This window comes from Lygodium microphyllum, chromosome 13 (genome assembly GCF_053477565.2).
Source record: "Lygodium microphyllum isolate KBCC chromosome 13, Lygodium_microphyllum_v1.1.10, whole genome shotgun sequence".
Lineage (NCBI taxonomy): Eukaryota > Viridiplantae > Streptophyta > Polypodiopsida > Schizaeales > Lygodiaceae > Lygodium > Lygodium microphyllum.
This window is the reverse complement of record NC_141147.1, coordinates 121,776,714-121,801,404: the sequence shown is the minus strand read 5'-3', so window position 1 is coordinate 121,801,404 and position 24,691 is coordinate 121,776,714. Positions and strand designations below refer to the sequence as shown.

General features: G+C 43.8%; 1 protein-coding gene across 1 annotated transcript in view; it reads left to right on the top strand.

Moving 5' to 3' along the window:
- The window catches only part of LOC148027144 (protein GAMETE EXPRESSED 3-like), a 72,637-nt gene that overhangs the window by 28,161 nt on the left and 19,785 nt on the right, over positions 1-24,691 (top strand). Inside the window, exon 4 of the mRNA XM_087690396.1 lies at positions 16,464-16,713. Within this exon, the coding sequence (XP_087546522.1) occupies positions 16,464-16,713 (250 nt within the window). The remainder of the gene's footprint in view (positions 1-16,463; positions 16,714-24,691) is intronic.

Here is a 24,691-nt window from a genome sequence, read left to right as displayed (position 1 = left end):
CCCTGACGGCTTCTAATGTTGCGTTGATGGCCCTATACACTCGAGAGTGGATTGTTGACAGTGGTGCCTCACGGCACATCACTCCTTCCTCAATAGGTATTGCTCATTTGCGGCCTTCGCATCGCCAAATTCTTATGGTGATAGTTCTCTATTCCTATATAGGGATGGGAATACATGCATCTTATTCCAGATGGGCGAGGTGGTGCACATACATCTGAGGTTCTTTATGTGCCAACCTTGGCCTACCATCTACCTTTGGTGCACAAGATTTGTGCCCTCGGTCTTTTGGTCTAATTTGATGTGGATTCTTTCCGGATTCTTGATCGTGGATCAAGGCAGGTTCTTTCTTTAGGATATGAGGAGAATGGGGTCTATAAGTTGCAGTCTTCTTCTGCCTTGATTTCTTTTCTTCTTACCTCACAAATGCAGTCTGAGCTTTGGCATGCTCGGTTTGGCCACCTCAACTATGATTACCTTCGGAAGGCATCCAAGGGACAGCTTGTTCGAGGTTTGCTAGATATTATAGTGAGCCAATAGCCTTGTGTATCCTACATTCATGGGAAGCAGACTCGTGATGTTGTTCTTTCCAGTGAGGCTTCGAGGCGATCTTCAACACCCTTGGAGCTTGTTTCTAGCGATCTTTGTGGACTGATGCGGATGGAGTCCCTTAGAGGGAGCTTGTATTTCATGCTAATTGTGGATGATTACAACAGGATGACATGGGCTTAACATTTGGTATCAGAGCTCAAGTCAGCTCAGTCTCTACTCAAAGCTCTAGCTTCATCTTGTTTCCCAGCTCCAGCTTCAGCTTGGTGAGTTGTTGCCTCTATCTGCAAGCAGTTGTCTGCACCACCACCAACCACCACCAGGTCGTCCGCCAGCAACCAGCACCACCAATGTTGCTGCCCCTCATTGGCCCTATCCACCAATGCTAAAGCCTTGAGCGTCACCACTTGAGACAGACGCCGCCGCCCTTTGAACTGTGCTAGCTGTGCCTCAGGCACCACTAGCTCCTACGCGCTTGGTTTGACCTGTCGTCTGCCTCATGCCTGCTCTGTGCACTGCCGTCAGCGCCGCCCGCATGCTTCAGTCCTCTTTGCACCACCAACTGGCTCGCCAAGTCAGCCAGCAACTGCCCGACAATCCAACTCGACTTTGAAACTTAGGGTAAAAATAAAATTTTATTCAAATTTACTTCTCTGGAAGGGGCTTGTTGCTCGGGTAGGCAATCTTAGTTCCAGCACGTGTTTGGGACACAATTATTGCAGAGATTTTGTGAATTTTGGGCCGAACATTTGGGGCTTTTACAGCTAGCTCAATGAGTGGCAAATGTATATCTGTGACAGTCTGAAATAGACTAATTTCGTGCATTCTGGGACAAGAAATTTTAGGGCTTTTGCATTTTCAGTGCTGCTGAGCACTTATTCCACCTTGGATAGTGTGCATTTAAGACAATTTTGACAGAGTGTGATTAAATTTGCTAACTACAGCAAAATACTTGCTGTAATTTCTAGAAATTCTGAGATTTTCAGGTTGGTATAGTGCTATTTTGCTCTCTGATCAGCAACATTTATCATGGCCAATGAGGGAGGTGATGTATTTACTTATCTATCCAAGGAGGATAGGTTGGATGCCAACAACTATTCCTTCTGGTCCTTCATGATGAAGAATGTGCTGATTGCGAAGAATCTTTGGGATTATGTCAGCGGTGAAGAAGTTAGGCCTGGAGTTGTGGCTCCTGCTACTACTCCTCCAGGACATGGACAACGGGCAACTCAATTTGTTCAACCTACTCCAGCTCAACCACTTCCCCAAAGATCAATAGCACAAAAGGCATGGGATACACCGGATGCACAAGTTTTGTCATTGATTGCATCGGCAGTTCAACGATCTATCATTCCTCACATTCGGTTTGCAACTTCTTTACGAGAAGCATAGCTAACCTTAGAGCAGATGTTTGTTGGAAAGAATGAGACAGGCATCTCTTTCTTCAAGAAAGAGCTTGGGACTTTGAAGATGGATAAGCGTGATTCTATGCGGGATCATCTAAATAAAATTCAGGACTTATGTCAGCAACTTCTGAATGTAGATCATAGTTGCCTCCATACGACGTTCGGTACTATCTATATGGTATGATCCGTATGGTATGTATCCGTACGAGTTCGTACATGCCCATGGATGCCCGATGTTGAATAAAAAATAAAGGCATTGCGAGTACACCATATATACCATAGGGTTGTCCATCTAAGGAAATGAAATAGGCAAGAACAATTAGAACTCAAAGAGAGCATAGAGGACATATTTTCCATAATCCACAAACAAACTGATAGGCAGTGCTGAGTCACTGAGGCCCACACACAGGAAATGAAATTCCAGATTTGTCGCGCAAGAGGGCAGGAGACAAAGAGGTGAAGCATCTCTCTCTCTCTCTCTCTCTCTCTCTCTCTCTCTCTCGGGCCTCTTTATCCGTCATCAACACCATGACTCGTGACAAGCACGAGGCCTTCAATTTACATGCGATCCATGTGGAGAAGGACACAAAGAAGTCCAACTCCCACCATTGGACATGCAAATATTACAGGAAGCACTATACAAGTGGTGCAACTCAGCTTCTCCAACATCTTTCCAAGATGAGGGGGCAAGTTGTTCCATGCAAGAAAGGAGATTCCTCAAAACATCGCGGAGGAGATTCTTGCCAAGATGAGAGGGGGATCCACAAGAGGAGGAGGAAGTGGCTTATTGGCACCAACTCCTATGCCTTCTAACGAGGAAGCATCAAATGTGCGCATATCTTCAACCGATGCGGGAGACGCCTCAACCATTGGTAGTGGGGGCTACACATCTGCATCCGGCTCTAGTAAAAGACAAAGAGTGGAGGCTCATGCGGTGCCGGAGAGACAATCCTCTCTCTCAAGCTCCCGGTCATGTGCATGGATCGGTTGCCTTGCTTAGAGAAAGGCAACGACTAGTGGACATTGAAATTGCACGCACGGTGATTGAGTGCAATCTTGCATTCAATGTCCTAAAGAAAAAGCAATGGAAGAAGACAGTAAAAGTTATTGCCAATGTGGGTCCATGTGAAGGATGGACCGGTGTTACATACAATGACATGAGGACAAAAAAGATTGATGAAGAGAAGGAGAGGATTGATAGAGCCATTGATCCTATTTGGGCCGCATGGATAAAATATGGTTGCTCCATTCTCACTGACAGATGGAGTGATCGTAAGAAATGGGGCATCATCAACATACTCGTCTAATATGCATCTGGCACTTACTTTTTGCGGGCCATAGATACCGGCAAGAGGGGGAGGAAAACGACAGGTGCATTTATCTACCGCCACATTTGACAAGCTATCATTGAGGTATACATTGCAAATTTTCTTTTAAATTTTTTTCACTTTCTTTCATTACGATAATATCATGATTCATAATTGAAATTTGGTTTATGCATAACTATCTATCTCTCTATTCTAATAATTAATTTCTCTCTAGTATCTATGATCTATCACGATTCTCTCTTTCCCCTCGGGGTGCAAGGCCCCCAACCCCCGGGCCCTATCTCTCTTCATTCTTGAATCTTGAAAATTGAAAGTTGAAACTTGAAAGGCTCAAGTTTTAACTCTCTCTACACTCTCTCTCTCTCTAATCTCCAATTTCCAAGTATTCTTAGTAATAAGTATACTTACTTGTAATTTGTAAATTGTGATTGTAGGTGGGCCCCTCAAATGTGGTGCTTGAAAGGCTCAATTTTTAACTCTCTCTAGACTCTTTCTCTCTCTAACCTCCAATTTCCAAGTATTGTTAGTAATAAGTATACTTGTAATTTGTAATTTGTGATTGTACGTGGGCCCCTCAAATGTGGTGCAAGTTGTTACCGACAATGCATCGAATTGTCAACGCATGGGCCGTTTGCTTGAGGCTGAGTTCCCTACAATTGTGTGGACTCCATGTACAAGTCATTATTTGGACTTGCTCATGGAGGACATTGGGAAGCTCAAGTGGGTGAAGAGGGTGGTCCGCAAAGCTATATCAATTGTCACATTCTTCACGGTAAAGGTAAAGGTGGTTGCGATGTATCGTGAGCATATCACACTGGAGTTGAAGAAGCCTTCTTCAACTCGCTTTGCTTACATGTGGTTATTAATGGAGCGCCTTTATGAGGTGCGGTCCCTGCCTTGCACCAAACAGTGGTGTCCACTCTATGGAATGAGTGGGATGAGCATGAGACAGAGGAGGCAAAAGCCATGCAATGCTTGTGCCTTAATGAGCAGTTTTGGCAAAAATTCCATGCCGTTGTCATTTTCGTGACTCCCTTTTATAGGGGGTTATGTACAAGTGATTGCAAGGGGTCCACCATGGGCCTTCTCGTTCACTTCTTTAGAGCGGCATTGGTGGAGGCATGTGCTTGTACAGTGATCACAGAGACACAGCGTGTACATGTTTTAGAGATAGCAGAGAGGAGATAGGCGTGGATGCATAAGCCCATCTATGGTTTTGCCGCATTGGTACATCCGCCCTACAAGTCACTAGCGGTCATGGATGATAGAGAGTTCCGTTTGGAGCAGCTTGCTTATTTGACTCATGTGGTCCCTGTAGATGACCACAATGCAGTGCTGGAAGAGCTAGGATGCTATGCAGATCAAAGAGGGCATGTGGCTTTTGCTTCTCCCACTTGTTGGAGGAGAGAGTCACTTATGAAGCCTCTATTTTGGTGGCAAAACTTTGGATATGCACTGGAGACCTTTCAATCCTTAGCCATGAGGGTCCTTACCCAGGATTGATCTTCGTGTGCATGTGAGAGAAACTTGAGTGCCTGTTCTCTCATTCACACAAAGATTCGCAATCGTCTTAGCACACAACAGTTAGAGCGGCTAGTCTATTGCCGCACTAACTTACGCATAATGAGGGCTTTGATGAGCATGGATAGTCCAAAGGAGGTAAAGTTTAAACACTTAACCATAACATTTAAAATTTGTTGTTTTAACTTTGAAACTTTGAACTTTGAAGTTTGTACTTTAGAATTTAGACTTTAGCATTTATAGTGATCAATCTTACGTGCATCACTGCATTGTGTAGGTGAATGTTGACACATTCAAGTTGACGGGCGACACTCTTCCGAGTATATATAAGGAGGTGGACGAGGAGGAGATGATTTTTGCAGAGCTCTATAGAGAGGTTATAGCAATAGATACTCGTGACACTTGCAGTCAGCGTGCTCATGGACGAGGAGTTCGAGTAGGTGGTAGCAGATGTTGAGCTAAAACATGCATTACTTGCTGATTAGCCTCTTAAACAGTGTCAAAATACACTAAAAATATACTCTTTTAGAGTAAAAACCCTAAAACGGGGAGTGGTTCAAGAAAGTTCAGTGGAAACCCTAAAACGGGGAGTGGCTCGAGAGAGTTCAGTGAAAACTCTAATTTTTGGGGCGCCCTTCCACATCTATAAATAGACAGGCTGTCCCCATTCAGCCTTATTCCGGCTGTGCGGGTTTCTCACTCCACGTGCAGATTTCAGCCATCAGCCTCCTCCCACGTGGCTGTCCAGCCCTCGAGACTGTTGCCACTCCATCCGTGTTTGCTCTTGCTGCTGGCGCCTTCATCCATGCTGACGTTAGCTGCTGGCGACATCATCATCTACTGCGATCTGATCATCCAGTCATCGCTAGCCACATCAAACATGTTTCAGCCTGCTATTTACAGCAAACTTTGCACAGTTTCCAGCCTCCGATCGGTGGTACACTGTTGCATTTACCAGTTTCTAGCCTCCAAACTGCTGCGTTTTGGTGATTAGCCTGCTACCATTCACTATTCAGCACTCCTACACTCCAATTGGTGGTCACTGACTTTGGATCTGTCTCTGGTGGACGTTACACTCCGACATTGCTCTGCCCTTGAGCACACTGTACACTCTTACATTCATTTACAACATTCATTCACTTCAGAGTTGTGCTCTCTCTCTCTCTCCCTTCTTCTGTTTGTGTTTGAGTTTTGAGTTTTGTGTTTAGAGTTTGAGTTTTGAGTTTTGCGTTTAGGGTTTGAGTTTTGCCCTCAGTGTCTGTGTTTGTGCCAGTCTCTTTGTACATGTTTCAGCCTGCTATTTACAACAGACTTTGCACAGTTTCCAGCCTTCGATCGGTGGTACACTGTTGCATTTACCAGTTTCTAGCCTCCAAACTGCTGCGTTTTGGTGATTAGCTTGCTACCATTCACTATTCAGTACTCCTACACTCCAACTGGTGGTCACAGACTTTGGATTCGTCTCTGGTGAACGTCACACTCCGACATTGCTCTGCCCTTAGCACACTGTACACTCTTACATTCATTTACAGCATTCATTCACTTCAGAGTTGTGCTCTCTCTCTCTCTCCCTTCTTCTGTTTGTGTTTGAGTTTTTGTGTTTGAGTTTTGAGTTTTGTGTTTAGAGTTTGAGTTTTGAGTTTTGCGTTTAGGGTTTGAGTTTTGCCCTCTGTGTCTGTGTCTGTGTCAGTCTCTTTGTGTTTCTATCGTGGTCGTACACTCTATGTGTCCTCAGTGCAAATACCCTCCCATCATCGAGGAGGGGTGGTTTGAGTGGCTTGCAGACATATATAAGGTGGGGCTCTAGTAGCTCACATCCTGTGCCTCATGATGACATCCCCCCCTTGCCTACACAGCCACCACCCAGGGAGCCATCATTTGATGATGATGATAACCTCATTGGTGAGGATGAGTGTGAGTGTCTCTCATCATCGGATGCCGAGGAGTCATCTTCAGACTCTCTTGATGAGTATTCAAATGGTTTTGATAATGATGATAGTGATACCTCATCATAGATTCATAGGTCTCTCTTTTTTTTGTATCAGATATACTAGACTGTAGTTGTATTGCATGTTTTGCGCAGCCCATGCGAGTGCGATGGTCACCCTCATGTATTCATCTTATTCTGTAATGAAATGGCTATTTTCACTTTAAACATGTATTCTATGATCTATCATTTAATTATTTATGATTTTTGTTATTTAAAAAATCATCTTAATTTTTTTTTTGCACTTTAAATATGTATTCTATGATCTGTCATTTAATTATTTATGGTTTTTGTTATTTAAAAAATCATCTTAAATTTGTTTATTTTTTGTTATATCGTACCTTATAAAATCATAAGGTACCATTTAGTACCATATTTTATCGTACCGTACCGTATCGTATCTTTCGTATTTGACAACTATGATGTAGATAAGTATTACTTAGATATGCAGTTGATATCTACTGCCTTGAATTCATTGCTACCCTCATACTTGGCCTTTCATACGGCCTTGAACCTCACCATCAGGATTTCCCCACAGCCACTTACTTTCATTTAGTTGGTCAATTTGCTCTTAGAGGAAGAGCAGACAAGAAAGAACAATGGTGTGGATGTTATAGCCTCTGAGTAGGCTTTTATAGCAAGGTAGAATGGCAAGGGCAGCCAAGCAAAAAATACTGTGCAGAGCTTTGGGACTTCAAGCACTTCACAGGGCAATAAGAAACAAGGGGGTACACAAGCCAAGAAGAGCAAGTGCCACTATTGCAAGAAGCAAGGACACTACATCATTGAATATAGAAAGCGCATAGCCAAGGAGAAAAAGGAGTCAAGGATGTCTGTTTCTGATGCACCTTCTACTACTGCTGGGTCCGCGTCCTTTGTTGCACTAGACAGGGACTATTGTTTTTACACGTGCAATTATGACTCTTCTTGGGCTGATAGAGCATTTAGCTCTACTGAGGATGCAAGCACATGGTTTTTTGACAATGGTGCTTCCAGGCACATCACATGTCGCAGAGGTTTGTTTGCTTCTGTTATTGTAGCCCCGGTTGGCAAGTCTGTACAGTGTGCTAACAATGCATCATACCTTGTTAGAGGCATTGGGGAGATTGTGTTGACAGCCATTGATGGCTCTATTCTCCGCTTTGCAGGATGCCTTGTTTGTGCCAAGCATAAAGAAGAATTTATTATCTATTTCTTCTTTGACTAGGTGTGGTTTGCAGGTCACCTTTGATGATGACAAATGCATGGTGACAAATAAGGAACACATGACTTTGGTTTTGATTGGCACTCTATGTCATGGGTTATATGAGTTGGATGCTTTTTCAGTTGATCAGTCAGTCTATCTAGCGTCCACTCTTACTCCTGCTATGTCACAGGTGGAGTTATGGCATGCTCACATGGGGCACATAAACTATGGTAGCTTGATGCTTATGCAGCGTACACAAATGCTTGATGGTTTACCTCTCTTGGAGAGACCTCTTGAGCATATATGCAAGGGATGTATTTTGGGAAAAATGCATCGTTTTTCGTTTCCCTGAGATGTTACTTTTAGAGCAACTGCCAGATTACAGATTGTCCACTTAGATGTATGTGGGCCTAAGCAGACAAAGTCATTGGGTGGTTGCTACTATTTTGTCACTTTTGTTGATGACTCTTTTCGTTTCTACTGGGTCTACTCTTTGGTGAAAAAGTCAAAAGTGTATGATGCATTCTGTCCTCTAGGGCCTCTACAATATATTGAAGTCCCCACCTACTATCTAATGATCCACCTAAAGCAATGCCTAATTGACACTCGTCCAAAATTGCCTTTTACATTCCTGGCCATTCAAATGATAGATGCCCAAAAATCTAATAAATGCATCATTCACTCTCACAAAGACCCATAATGCTCTCTGCGGAAGCACAATGCCCCAATCTTGAAATGCCTAGATCCACTGTGTTAAGCTAAAATATGCTTTATAGCTAATTAGCATTTTTAAACAACCCCAGAACACGCTTAATTAATTAAAAACACAAATTTGAAACATGGTTCGAGAGAGTTTTAGTGGTTCCCTAAAACCCTAATTCTTTGGGGCACCCTTCAATATCTATAAATAGACAGGCTACCCACCATTTAGCTCGATCCTTTACTACCCAACCCTAGGTGGCCTATTTTTAGCCATTGCCTTGCTGTTTGGAGGTCTCCATCTCTTACGCCATAATAACACCTGATCAGCTTGCGTTTTCAACCTTTGGTGCTAAGCAACAGGCTATTGCCATCTCTCCCACTAGGCTACTACTACGGTACCTACGTTTTTTGCTCTCTAGCAAGTTATCTACATCAGCAAACGCCTCTCCTGTTGTCGCCTTAGTTCTCTGATGCTCTCTTGATTAGCGTTTGATGTTTCCCACACTCCGACACTCCAACTAGTAGACATAGCACTTAGGATTCGTCTCTGGTGCACATCACTCTTCAACACTGCATTGCTCTGCCCTTAGACATTCTGTATACTCTTACATTCATTTACAACATTCATTCACTTCAGATTTTTTTCTCTTTGCGTTTGTCTCTGTGTTTGAGTTTTGAGTTTTGCGTTTAGGTTTTGAATTGTACTTGTCTCTGTTTGAGTCTTTGTCTTTTAGTCTTAGTCGTACATGCTGTGTTTCTTAGTGCAAACCACCCTAGCATATCTTCACATGGTATTAGAGCTGGTACTCTTCTAAAGAGTATTTGCAGTGATTGTGGAGGCTAGTCTTTATGCAAGACTCACACACGACTCGATTCTGACTTAATGTCTCAGGCATCTTCTTTTTCAGATCCTATGACACCCTATTAGGCTTCTCTATCATTGGAGGCTCTAAGAAGGCATTATGGTCTTGAGCAGGAGATAGATACACCTTCACCTTCACCTTTACCCTCTTTTTCTTCTTGTTTTAGTCATCTTACAAATGAAGAGTTTGAGGAGTACTGGGGCATCATGTATAGTTCGGTTTATACCCCTCCAATGAGTGCTACTACTTTGCCTGGACCAATTGGTGAGACTGGCCATCTTTTTGATATTGCAAGGACCACAACATTTGGCACATCTCGCAATCCATCTCCTTTATCTCAGCCAAGCCTTATATCAAGTTCGTATAACCCTTTTGAGTCGTATGAGCCAAAACCCTCTCTTGTTTTTCTTTTTGTTGTGCAGGATCCAAATGATTTTTAATATGTTAACTTTAATAGGGGAGGCTTTGGAAGCAAACATCCTTCATCAGGTATATCTCTATCATCTGTTTCATTGGAGCAAGTAAACCACACTTCTCAACTCCCTTCATCCCACCACTATCTTCTCCACATATTGGTCTACTCACATTCTCATTCCAAAATCTTGGATTACATTCCACTTCCGCTCAAAGCACACTAGGGGCTGGATCTTCCATCTCCACTCCTAACACTTTCTGTTTCTCCATTTCATCATCTACTTACCCTCCATTTACTCTACCTCTTGGTGCAGCATTAGGGGGAATGCCACCCTTTAACACTATACCTTCCACATACCCCCACTTTACCACATTTTTCCACTCTAGGACAGCTATTATGGGCATCCCCCTCACTACTGCTAGATACTCACAATTCCCCACACAACATTTTAGACGCAAGGATATCCATCCTCTGCTTATGGACTGTCATCACACATCCCTTGGATCACTCCTATGCAAGGATTTCCATCCTCTGCTCCCCCTGTCCCTATCCCTCCACCATGGGCTCCTTGTCAGAGTGCAGCGGGGCGGAAGCGTAGGACTGAGAGAGAGAGAACACAGAGAGAGAAGGGAGAGAAAGAGACAGTGTACAATGAAGATCTGCTGTATAAAGAATGCTGAATACAAAGATATACACGGGCGCAGTGCGCTGGACTGCGTGTCTCCACCTCGACGATGCGACCTGCTGTCCACCTCGAAGTCTGCTGCAGTCTGCACTGTCTGCTGTCTGAAATCTGTGAACAGAGACAGAAATCTGCACGGCACCGGTCTGTAATCTGCGACAGAGAATAGTGGCCAGACTGCTGAAAACGTCAGCAATAAATAGGTGAAAAATCACCTAGAACGGGGCTAAAAAATGGGGCGCAGCCTGATAAAAATGGCTGTGGACTGCAGTAGCCACAGCCTCGGCCCACAGAACCTGAGGGGTCTGTCGGTGCTCCATCATGGTGCGCGCCATCTCGATCACACTGCGGTTCTTCCATTCTAGAATACCATTTTCTTGAGGAGTATTGGTATTGGCAAACTCCTGGTGAATTCCTCTATCTGCACAAAACCGAGCAAATTCATTAGACACAAATTCACCTCCCTTGTCGGATCGCAAGGTCTTCAACTTCCGGCCTGATCGGTTCTCCTCAAAGAGAAGCCAATCCTTGAAGTGCGAGAAAGCTTCTGACTTTAGTGCCAAAAAGTAGGCCCATGTCATCCTGCTGTTGTCATCCACGATCAGCATGAAGTACGAGCTCCCACGCAGGGACTCATTCCTCATAGGGCCACATAGATCCGTAGATACTAGCTCCATCGGTGAAGTAGACCGCCGCGAAGCTGTGTGGGGAATGGCATCCCGATGCTGCTTCCCCCGTATGCAGGAGACACATGGCTGCTGGCTCACCACTATATCCGGCAACCCTCGAACAAGCTGTCCACGTGACGCCTTCCGAAGATAGTCATAGTTCAGGTGACCAAACCGAGCATGCCATAACTCAGACTGTGACTGTGAGGTAAGAAGAAGAGAAGAGAGGGCAGTGGAAGACTTCAGTTTGTAAATGCCGTTCTCCTCATATCCAGATGATAGAACCTTCCTCGATTCACGATCAAGGACTCGCACAGTAGAACTGTCAAATTCCACCAAAAGACCAAGGGAGCAAATCTTATGAACTGAAAGGAGATGGTACCCCAATCCTGGTACATGCAAAACCTCTGAGGTATGGGTGCCACCTCGTCCATCCGGAATAAGCTGCATCTTACCCCGACCTGCAATAGAAACCGAAGAGTTGTCTCCAATGAGAACCTGCCCACGCGAAGGTCGCAGCTGGGCAACACCATCTGATGAAGGAGTCATGTGCCGTGAGGCACCACTATCAATAATCCACTCTCGAGATTGGGGAGCCGCCATCGCAGCATCAGAAGCATTCGGTGAAGCGTCCTCAATGACAACTAAATGTAGAAATGCAGCTGATGAGGGTGCAGCCACCACTCCAGAATCCTTGGTTTCCTTCTTCTTGGTGTCCTTCGAGTCTTTGTCAGGGCAATCCTTCTTCCAATGGCCAGTCTTTCTACAAATATGGCATGTGGAGTCTTTGTCCTTGTCCTTCTCCTTGTCCTTCTTGGACTCTTCTTCTTCTTTTGGTCCTTCCCTTTCTTCTGAGAGGCTTGACCTGTCAACGCCTCCGTCTTGGAAGCATTCTGTCCCTTTAACTGTTCCTCTTGGTCCAAGACCATAGGAACCAACTCTTCCCACCGAAGAGTAGACTCTCGCCCCGAAGCAATAAGGGCAGAGTAAAATGTACCGAATCGTGGCGGCAACTGGGACAAGAGTGTAATCGCCATGTCTTCGGAGGAAATTGGCTTCCCCGCATTTTGAACCTGCATCTGTAGCTGCCTTAGCTTGTTAATGTGTTCCCTTAGCGAAGAAGACTTATTGACGGACAAGGTCCGCATCTGTACCTCCAAAGAAACCCTCTTCATCAGGGTCATCCGATTGTACATTTGATCAAGCTCCAGCCATATCTCACGAGCCACCGTCAAGTGCTCGATGTGAGCGATCACGGCTATAGTGCATGATAGAAAGAGAAAGGATCGAATCCTGGCATTCAGTTTGTCCCAATGAGACTGGGCCCTGGCCAACTCCGCACGAGCATCGGAAGAGAGTTTGGACTCATCTCTTACCGAAGGCCGGTCAATATCTTCCTGTACCAACTCCGCCAAATCATAGGACTCCAGAATGGCCAACATCATAACGCGCCAAATGCGGTAGTTGTCGCCGTCGAGCTTCTGATCTGTAGGAAGAGCCGGTAAGACAGGCACCTCCCGGTCCATAATCGCGTGGAACTCCAAGTCCATCTCTGTAGACATCTTCACCTGCAATGCCTTCTCAAACGCAAAAGCAGCCCCCTCTGACTGGGTAAACTCAGCCTGCTAAGGCTCTTCCGCGTCCCGAAGCTTCTTCACCCGCCGGAGGCGATGAAAAAGCAAAACCTGCACTTTTAGGTTGAAAACTCAAACTTTCTCCGCGTAAAACAGCAGTAAACAGCAGCAAATCCACCACCTGTACTCCTTTCCTGTGCGCCCACACTCGTTTCAGCCTTGTTCCAAGGCGCAGCCCTCCTGTCTGCCCTTAAACGCAAAAAACGCAAATTTGTGTCGCGATGGAAACTCCTTTTCAGGTTGATTCTGCGCTCAGTCAGCCCTCAAACACTGCTCTGATACCATGTCAGAGTGCAGCGGTGCGGAAGCGTAGGACTGAGAGAGAGAGAACGCAGAGAGAAAAGGGAGAGAAAGAGACAGTGTACAATGAAGATCTGCTGTATAAAGAATGCTGAATACAAAGATATACACGGGCGCAGTGCGCTGGACTGCGTGTCTCCACCTCGACGATGCGACCTGCTGTCCACCTCGAAGTCTGCTGCAGTCTGCACTGTCTGCTGTCTGAAATCTGTGAACAGAGACAGAAATCTGCACGGCACCGGTCTGTAATCTGCGACAGAGAATAGTGGCCAGACTGCTGAAAACGTCAGCAATAAATAGGTGAAAAATCACCTAGAACGGGGCTCAAAAATGGGGCGCAGCCTGATAAAAATGGCTGCAGGCAGTCGGACTGCCACGTGGCAGTCCGACTGTGCAGCTGGTCCGACTGCTGGACCAGCTGTGCTGCTGCCTAAAAAACAGGCTATGAACTCTAACACTCCTTAGGTGGTTACCATGCCCCTACCAAATTTTCTCATGCCCACATTTGGATCCGCTATGGACACTTCTCGTATGCATGGTGGGCACTTTGGGATTCCTTGCCAAGTGTACTCCACTCCCCCATCTTATCCCCCCTATTCACCCTACCCAATGTACATGTGTTGCTTGAATGTTATGCAAGCCTTTTAACTAGAGTAAAAGACGGTATCTCTGCTTTGAGAGGTACTCTGAGAGGTACCTCTCAGAGTAGAGATACCATCTTTTACTCTAGTTAGAAGGCTAGAGGTGATAGAGCTCATGGAGCTTTTCAAGGTTATGGTGACACTCGGAATACCTATGGACAACAACAAAACAAAATTCATGGAAAAGTTCAAATGCACAAGGCCAGCAAGGTTCAAGATCCTTTAGAGGTAGGGGGAGATCACCTAGAGGCAGAGGTGGTTCTTGACAGTCCCATGATCAGTCATATAGGGACAAAGATTGACATTACTATGACAAATATGGACACATAGCAAAGAGTGTCATAAAAAGCAAGGTGACATGAAAGCAAAAGGAAAACAACATAGGTTGTTAAACAACATAGGTTGTTTGCTATGCAGCATGTTTCTAAGGTTATGCCTAAGAAAGGCAAGACTGATGAAAAGTGGTCTCATGTGCATCCAATCATATGACTCTGCATGGTGAGTGGTTTGATGAGATGACTATAGACACTTATGACTACGTATGCATTAATGATGATACACAATACGATATTCAACATATAGGTGTGGTACCATTAGTTATGCATGATGGCAAGAAGAAAAGTTTGTATGATGTGTTACATGTGCCATCTATCACTAAGAATCTACTGTCCGTTGGACCAATAGCACAGTAGAATCTACAAGTCAAATTCAATAGAGATAGTTGTTTTAGTGAAGAGTGTAGAAATGGCTACAAGCTGATTGCTAAAGGCAAAAGAGATGGGCAAGATGTTCACTTTGGATGCTTCTATTCCTAAGTTAAAGGAAGCCATATTTTCTCATGATAATGGAGCAATTAGAGATGTAAAAATCTGGCATAAACACATTGGTCATGTAGACATTCAAAGGCTGAAAAATATGCAGCAAAAGAAAGCTGTACTTGGCTTGCCAAAGTCCAGGTATACGGATCTAGGACAAGTATGTTCTGCTTGTCAGTTTGGAAAGCAAGCAAGGTCCCCATTTGTCAAACATGTCAAAAATAGTTCTAGACCTTTACAGTTAGTGCATTTGGATGTATGGGGTCCAACCCATAATGCATCTTTTGGCGGTGCCAAATATTATGTGTCATTTATAGATGATTTCAACAAGTATACATGGCTGTATATCCTGAAGTATGAAGATGAGGTGCTTGATGTTTTCAAAGATTTCAAAACACATGCGGAAAATGAGTTTCAATATTACATCTCATGTTTGAGATCCGATGGAGGTGGTAAATACGTGTCTCGGTAATTTGACAGGTACTTGGCAATGCATAGCATTAAAAGGAAACTTACATGTAGTTATACACCACAGTAGAATGGTGTGGCAGAGAGAAAGAATCGAGTATTTATGGAAGCTGCCACAGCCATGCTCAACGAAAAAAATTTGCCAAACTGTTTTTGAGCTGAAACAATTGTTCCTATAGTTTATGTCTTGAACAAAACGCCTACAACTGGCATCCATGATCTTACACCGTATGAGAAATTGTATGGCTATAAACTGGATATCAGCCACCTTAAAGTATTTGGTTGCATCGCTTATGTTCATATGCCTGATGAGAAGAGAAAGAAGTTAGAGTGTCTTTCTTGGTTATGCACAGGACAGAACAGCCTATAAGTGCTACAATCCGTCTACTCATGAGACTCTGGTTAGTAGGGATATATTATTTAATGAGTTAATATCATGGCATGGTGGTCAAAATGCAGTGTTTCTGATGGAGCAGCCATCCATACTCATGCTAAAGATTATACTTCTACTAGTACTATAGTGAGTGGACCTATAGGTGATGGTTCTTCTAATGTCAGTCCTTGGACAATACGGCTACTTAGTCGTGGTTCTGCATCCACTGATACGGATATGTCAGTGAGGGGGAGATTAGATAAAGGCAAAGAGAATACGTTTGATGATATTACTCAGAAACACAATTTCTTCCCACCCTCCCCACAAGAACAGAAAACTAGTTCCAATCATTGGCAGTGTCTGACTCTTTCAAAATATTTTCTGGGCATACCTTTGTCCCTTGCAAAAGATCCCATGTACACCTGAAAGGATTTGGGGTATACTGGCCGTTTCTCAGTGCTCATGATCCAGTGTGTCAGAGCTAGATTTTCAGGCCCTTTTGTTTTGACAAAATTGAGGATTTGTGTATCGTGTAAAGACTGTCTTTTCCAAGAGCTTTCTAAAGTTGACAAATCAGTATACACATATCATGTAACCCCAATAGTTGGCAATTATCTTAAGAAAATGGACCTGTGTTGTCTTTGTAAATAAGCGATGACACAAGGCAGAAAATTTTGCATCTTCCCTCATTTCCCATGTTTTTCAGACTGCATTATGATATGTCTCATTTATGTAGGATGCAGGATTTTTAAATTTAGTCCCCTAATAAGAAAGTACTCATAATTCATAATCTTTCTTCTAAAATTGTAGTAGTAACTGTATTCTTTTTCTCTGTAATTGGTTTGAAACATTATAGATTTGTATGTTAAGACAGTTCTACCTCACTCTCTAACAAGGTTTGCTGTTGGGAAGTTGGATACCGTGACAGATTGCACATACAAATGGGTGGTTATATGCAATTGATGGTTCACAGCCTTATGTGAAATGGCAGTATTATCTCGAAAGCTCAGCAAATACATCTGTTGCTGGTGTAACAGCAGGGAATAATGGGCGAGTTTATGTGGCCACAGTTACAGGCAGTGTCTATGTCTTGGACACAGATACTGGAACACTGTTATGGCAAGTCATTGTAGGACCATTAACAAATCGTACATGCTTTCCAAGACTTGACAGTAAAGGTATCTTTTGCCACTCTGCCTATGATCTTTAACGCTGTTTTGTGGGCATTAGTTAAACTGTCCCTGAACTTCTCTCCTTTGCTGCGAAGTCTACTTCATGCAAACATAGCTTTCATGGGATAATCTAATGTCCACCTTAAATTTGTGAGAAACCATAGATACGAGGAGAGTAGAGGGAGTCCCTCCTGAGTGGAGGACAGGTACAACCACTTCTAGCACTTGGATTGATCTCTTCTCCATGGCAGAGGGGCAGAGTTCACAGGATGCTTGAGGCAGAGGATCAGGGTAGTGGCACATTGTGAGAGGAGGTGATACATCGACCCTGACACCCAGCCACCTCATTAGAAGGATGGAGACATTGGGCTTATTAGAGGAGGTCCCTTCAGAGATTACAGTGGGTTCTAGGAGAGTGGGTTTGGAGAAATCTGCTGTTCGTTGATAGGCCAGGCAATGTGGCCTTCTTTAGCTATAGGATTGGGCTTGGGAGGAGGATTCAGATGAGTAGGATCAGAGCATCAACTGACAGCTACTCAGTGGCAGAGAAATGGCATCTTAGATCAGTTTTTATCATAGTTATCTGGGAATATTTCTCTCTTTCCATGGCTAGGAGCTCATAGGAGCTTAGCAGCTGGCACATGGCTTGGGTATGGCAGTGTCCCTGTGACATGTGTTGAGCTAGAGGAGATACAAAGGTACTACGGGACTGTTCAAGAGCTCAGGAGGTGTGGAGAGAACCCTCAAGATGATCCTCCATGACACAATAGGAACCATGATTGCGAGTGGGAGGGCATGCCTTGTATATTTGGATTGCAAGGTGTAGTGATGCTATAGATCTCCAAGACATCTCCATTGCAGAGACTCAAAAAGAGTCTCTGGACAGAGATTATCCATAATCTCTGAGGGAGATGGGAGAGCCTGTAGGGTGGTTTTGAGAGGATCAGGAGGGATGCCTTCTTACCGACTTGAGATTCTGGTACCTTCTTTCACTTAACCCATCTATGGTCTAGTATTATAGCCCACCAGATTAGTTATTCACACAATCATTGTATTTGTGATGTACTTGGCTACTCGGATCTTTGTACTTTTTAAAAAAACCTTAGGGGATTTTCTTTTGAGGTTTTATTAATAGAAATTCTCTTCTCATTGAAAACAGAAATGATACAAGGGTGCAACTATATGTGTTTTATGTGCGTGCACGCGCGTGTGTGTGTACATCTATGTACACACACATGTGCGTGTGTGTGTACACACACACACACACACACACACACACACACACACACACACAGAGTGTATGTGTGCGTGTGTGATCGCATTAGGGTCTTGAAGCAAGAATGCAAAAAGGTGCAACATTAGAACTTCCCAGGAGGTCACCAATCCTAGTATTGTTTGGGCTTGAGTATGATTAATTGGCAAGTTTTGATGGGATTTGGTGTTGGTGTATTAGTATTAGGTCACCCATCCTAGTATTGTTTGGGCTTGAGTATGATTAATTGGCAAGTTTTGATGGGATTTGGTGTTGGTGTATTAGTATTTCTGTGACTGTATCAGGAGTACAAGGTTATTACAAAGAGATCTTGTATGCAAATTAAATGGGATGAGAATGCTTGAGCCTTGAGAGGGTATAGAGGGGAAGGGAGGAGGCTCATACCAAGAAGCAATGGAGGCATGGATTGTGGTTGTGGTATGAATGCAAAGGAAGGGTATTGTGGTGGAACGAAAGGGTTTGGGGAAAAAAGCAAGGAACCCTAAACAAGAACAAGCTAAGTTAGATTGGGATTGGAGGTAGGTGAGGCAGGGTACCATGTTGTGGTTTGGGGATGTTTTGCTATGGTATGTTTTAAGGAAGGGGTATTATGGTGGTGGAGAGTATTGTGCCATTGCCTAATGGTGGGGTAGAGGGAGGTACCATGACATCATGTTGTGTGGACGACGTGATCACGATGAGGGGAGCATCATAATGCATCATGGCGAGGGGCCACTGTGGTATCGATGATGGCCATGATGGCATGCCATGTCTTGCTGTGGAGGGAGCATGTCCATACGAAGACAATGCGGCATACACCACAACACGGAGGCAATACACAATAAATTCTCTAGTAGTAGCCATGCCATGGGGAAAGGGAAATGGGTGTCCTAGAGTGCCAAGTGCGTAGTGTGAGGTGAGACAAGCATGGGAACGAGGCCAAGCCTAATGAGCCAAATTGGGGGAGGGCAAGGCACAAGGTGAAGAGAAACCACTAACCCACATGAGCTAAGTTTAGGGTTGGGTGCATGGTGTGCATAAGGACTTACATGCATGCGCGGAGAGAGGACCATGACACGCAAGGGCAGAGGTGGAGAAAAGGCCAAGCTGAGTGGAAGGGTTACAAATTGGTGGTAGTAGATTGAATCTTAGTGGACTGTAGCAGCAAGGCTAGTTTCCCACTAACGATACCCTCCACATATTTAAGTCATATGCAAAAGATTCATCTTCTGAATTGTCTAGGATTCCCATATAGAGTCCTCAAGGCAACCACTTCCAATGCCTCAAGGGAGACTCTCGACCCATGGTCTTATGGATGCGTAAGTGCCCTTACAATTAGTTGTGTAGCGACTGGGGCGGTTGGCAAAATATCCCCAAGAAGATTAGTTATTGTCAGCATTCTGTTGCCAAAAGTCTGAAGTACGACAATTTTGACGACTAGTGTTGGTCAAAGGCCAAGGGAAGTTTGCACAAGACTTAATTCTCTTTTCCATTAGGGACCTCAAGCACATTAGGAGAGGGCACTTCTGCCCTTCCTCCATAGTTGAGAGGGGTTCATCCTCCACGCCAACAAGGAACTTGCATTGATTAGTGGAGAACCTCTAGTCACATGGCTGCTCTTGAGCCATTCTCAATTATACCAGAGGGCTTATTTGATTGGTCCGTCAATTGTGCTGTACCATGGAATTTGGTCCCTAGGTGCTCCTTGTCTCCCTTGAAGATATGTTAGATGCGACGTCTTTTCTTTTTGAGTTACACTTGTCTCCCTTGAGGATAGATTGGATATGACCTATTCTCTTTTTGAGTTACCATCTCCATCCCATGCTCTACCGAAAGTGGTTGAGCCTAGTTTTTGAAGAGACCCTTTGGTCCACTGGATCATGGAGCCTCTTCCCTTACTCAGTTTAGATGTCAGTGACACTGATCAAGACCCTAGCATCCTTGACATTTGCATATCATCTGATTTCTACAGGGTAGACTATAGCCTTTATTCATTATTCAAGTGCACATTTCTACTCTTGCTTTCTTAGATCTTTGTCATACCTACCTATTGGTAGGGGGAATACCTAAAAACCAAATCAAATGGCGCACACTTTCATTGGAGTTGAGGTATGCGTGCTCTATATGGAATTGGATGCGCTAGAGGGGCCTTCTGGTAGTGAGACTTCGTCGAGTGATGAATCAAGAGAGGAGACTACTAGGGAGAACATTTATTAGGTAACTCTGAATGAATCTATAGAAGGTCAGGATAGAATCTGAGATGTAGATGTGATAGACATAAACCTAGTGGTTTTTTGTTGTACTTAATGCTCCTTATGCTTTCAATTTGAAACTAACCCTTGTAGGACCTACCATTTTTCTCAGAGCCAAGACTTGGATAGCTTGGTACTTCCTCTCTTGTTTACTCCTCTTTGGTTAGGATTCACACTTTGGATGAGGATGGAGGCTTCTTCTCTTTAGGCTAAGTCACAGCCTTCCCTGAGGCTACTATGGAGGCCTTTCATTTCATTGGTTCTTAGTTGGACAAGCACATCATTTTTTTTCTTTAGGTGCTTCTTCTTCCTCCATTGACATCAACATGTTGGGGTGAGAGGAGTGCTTACTTCTCCTTCCACTATCCGTTGCTAAGAGGGAGAGATACTCTTCTCGTGGTGCTAACAGGATCTTGATGACATTGTACCGATTCTTTCGTACGTTTGTATCATCCATTTGCATCTTGATGATTCATGCTTATAAAAGGGGGCTTAGGTGAGTGAACAATTCTCCTACAAGGGTGCTGCTCAAGTGGCACCACTCACTTCGCATAGCATTCTGTTTGAGCATAACACTTTTGCATTGCCCCTTGCATCTGCCCATGCATTGTTAATGTGAATGGAGCACTTTGGGTGAGGGGAAAACTTGTAGTTGCAAGACTTATCCAAGGATGAACACTCCTTGCATTTGTGCATACTTGCCTTTTCCTTCGTTAAAGAAGTGATCAACTTGGATCCACCATGTTTGCAGCATCTCACATTGAGGCAACTTCCTATGGTACTCATTATTCAGCTGGTGTCTGCTCCTGGCTGCCCTCATTCCCACTATTGTCTGTAACCCTTCCAATGGACACCTCAGTTCGTGGAGACATTGGAGTGCTGCCCCTTGCGGATCTTAGAGTTCCTACTGCTGGGAAACCTGATTGGAGCTGTTTCTGTTTGTTTGGACACTTTGCGGAGCTTCTGATAGTCTTCTACAGCCTGCATTCAGTTCTTGCCTGATTGTTTAATTTTTGGTAGAGGTGCCGGATGAGTGATAATGGATGCATATCCTTAATCTCCTCAAAGTAAGAGAGTACATTTATCTTCATCCAAATTAGATGCATTAGAGGATCCATTTGATTGTGAGACTTCGTCACAAGTGACGAATCAAAAGAGAAGTCCACTACAGAGGATGACAGAGCTTAAGTGCCACAGGCCAGCAAACAAACTAGGGCCATTGGCCAAGAAGCACGGAATTAGGAGGGAAGCAAAAAAAACTAGGGTTTGCTGAATGGTTACCATATAAGTTATTCTATATGTCCTGAGAGATGCCACACAGCCCACAGGAGCACATCATCATTGGACATCTTCTGCAGGTGTCCCTTTGGATAGAGCAGTGGCACTCAGCCGGTCTAGGCGCCCATGTCCACCCGGATTAAGGCCTAGACATCCACACCGCAGACAAATTAGAGCCATCATTGAGAGCCATAGGAGACGTATGCCAAGCCACCTCAGCCATGCAGAGATACATCTCCTTAGAGGAAAGACATCTCATTGACGGAGAGTCTCCTATATTGCTCTGGTCTCATAGGCCACATTGGCCTTTTAGAGACATTAATATATTCTTTCTTTCTTCCTTTCTCAATGTGTTTTAACCATCTTTGTGATTATCCCTTTTAGGGTCTTGCTGGAGCTTTCAGCTCGCCCATTGTGCTTGGAATAGTGAGTGATAGCTCTTCTCTGTATGATCAGGGGTTACTTTGTTAGCACCATCATGGTTCGCCATTATCCAACATAATCTCTAGGGGGCAGGCCTTCTTTGTACTCCTATTCAGCAATGCTTTTGCCTCTGCCCATTTGGTTTTATAGTCCATGGCTGCCAATATTTACTTATTCTTTTGATCCAGAGATGTATTACAATCATGAGATATGGAAAATATGAGTGTGGATTGACATGACAAGCTGCAGAGTGAATAAGAGGATCAATGTCACCCATGACGTCCCTCACAAATCATCAGCCTTCCACAACCAGCCTTGGCTTTTGGTGGCATCATGCATCTACTGCTGGCAACACCACCTTCCAGGTTGCCACATCATCATTCTCAGGTACTGCTACCCAAAATACACCAGTATAAGCCATCTCCTGATGCTGCCTTCTCCAGCTGCTAGTCCAGCTTGCTGTGCCCGCTTCAGCCAAAACTCAGGCTATTGCTGCCATTTGACAATGCTGTCACGTCATTGACTTCCCTAGACTGTCCAAGCTGCTGTTCTGCCTCAAAGCACAGCCCAAGCTGTGCAAAATGCCACCTTTGTGCCATAAGATGCAGCCTGTGCACCACTGACTGCTGCCACAGCCAAAACACAGATTTTCCTCATCATTGGCACCCAAAATGCAAATTTCCTAAACAATCTGGTACCCTACCATCAAGTGTTGGTTGGCTTGTTTTCAAACTTGAGATCTGTACGATTAATGACACACTTCATCGTGCTATTTTGGAGGTCTCTCTCTTTAGTTTCAGAAGCTCTACCACTGAAATTTCAATGGCATGCTTTGTACATTCCTATCTAATACTCATTCAAGAAGCACTTTCTACTGAGCATTAACAAATCAACACACAAAAGAAGAAAATCAGCTCGCTGCCTGGTATATGCAGAAGTCAGGTTTTTCCCCCCCCTGAAGAAAAGACAATTCTATCAATGGCACCTCAGAGAAAACTCCCCCAAGGTATATACAAAGTACAACGAACTCGGTGAAGAGTAACTAAGTCCATAACACATACAATGGTTGTTTGAACGACCAATATGGTGGGCTAAAATGCCGGATGATCTGAGGGGTAGTTTGAAAGAAGATGGCCAAATCCCAAATCTCTAGGGAAACCTCTCTTTTCTTCCTCATCCTCTAAGAGCTGCCCTCCCTCCTCTCCTATCTCCCATGGAGAGTGTGGACTATCTCTATCCAAATCCTCGATAAATACTCCCCACTAGATATATCGAGAAGATCAAAACCCCTAGTTTTCAGATTTGTAGCAAATCCCCACTTTATATGGTTCAAGAACTTTGTGCTTGTGGATTGTTTCAATACAATCTTGTAAAGGGAAGGGGACGGTTTCCCTCTCATTGTGGTGTTCTCTGTGCGTGTATACATACATACATACATATGTGTGTGTGTGCGCCTGCTCACATATATATATATGTGTGTGTGTGTGTGTGGCTCTCTATACCTTCAAATTTCATGGTGATAATTGATCAAGTTTGATAGGTCAAATTATTATTATTCTCACATTCTTCTTTGTATTTATATCAAGACAGCTCTTGATTGCCCGGAAACTCATTGCAATGATTCAAACTTGTCCTAGATCACTTTAGTTTTTCCCCCGCAAACTATCCTTACTAAATACCAATGTTAAGGGGAATAACAAAGTAGTATACAATTGAAATCCTGATAATTACATCCATGGCTGCTTTGAGGGGAAGTATCTAAATGAAGTGGAGGAAAAAAAGGCTATTCACACCAATTAATGCCATTCAATCAAGCTATGGTCCTGTACTTTGGGAAAAGGACCAAGTGACCAAGAATCCATTAAAGCAATGGAACCAATGAAAATGTTCTTTAATTGTTAAAGGTTAGTTATTAGTAGAACTTGGGAAGTTAAAGGGTAGTTACTAGTAGAATGTAGGATTGTCATTCAAATTCAACACTTGGAACTTGACTAGAAGGCACAACACAAGTGGATCTAGATTGCTTTTGTACGATTTGAAAAATTTCCTGGAAACCAACAAATTAGACCAAAACTTCTGCATCCATTTTGATATTGTTTATATGATATATTTGTATTATAAAATTATCAAGCACATCAGATACCATAGAAGCCTTGGTTACTGATGACATGCACTTGCACCATGCACAAGCAATCCTCGATCCCTACACAACCACCCCGAAACACAAGCACAAATGTGTAAAACCCACACTTTGTGCTAGTTCATCCTGTAGTATCTAATCTAGATCTCCTGCCATGCAACCTATGATAACGAGCATGTGACCAGCCACTGCCATGTTCCCTATGAAAACCACACCTCTATAAGCTCATCCACCTTCAGCTAGCTAACGCATGATTGGTTATCCACCTTCAGCTAGCCATACAAAAGAGCAGCCAGCCAACTCCACTAAAGAATCAATTGCCACAGCTAATTCAAATAGACTCTGACTTGCCAAATCTACAGTGTGGGCGTTTCCTCTACCAGGAGAAGCATAAAAACAAAAACATGCCATGTCATAGTCTAAAGGACTCCTCCAAGGACAACACATAGTGGTCCATAGCATCCATGTCCTCGGTGCAAGTTGAAGCATGCGACCTATGATGGAGAGTGCCATGGGAGCAACACTCATTTAAGAGGAGGATAATGTTAACCGCAAAAGTAAACAGCCTTTAAACTCAAATGGATCATCTCATTATCCTCTTTCTCAAGATGTTATTTCTGTGAACAAATTATATCTCCA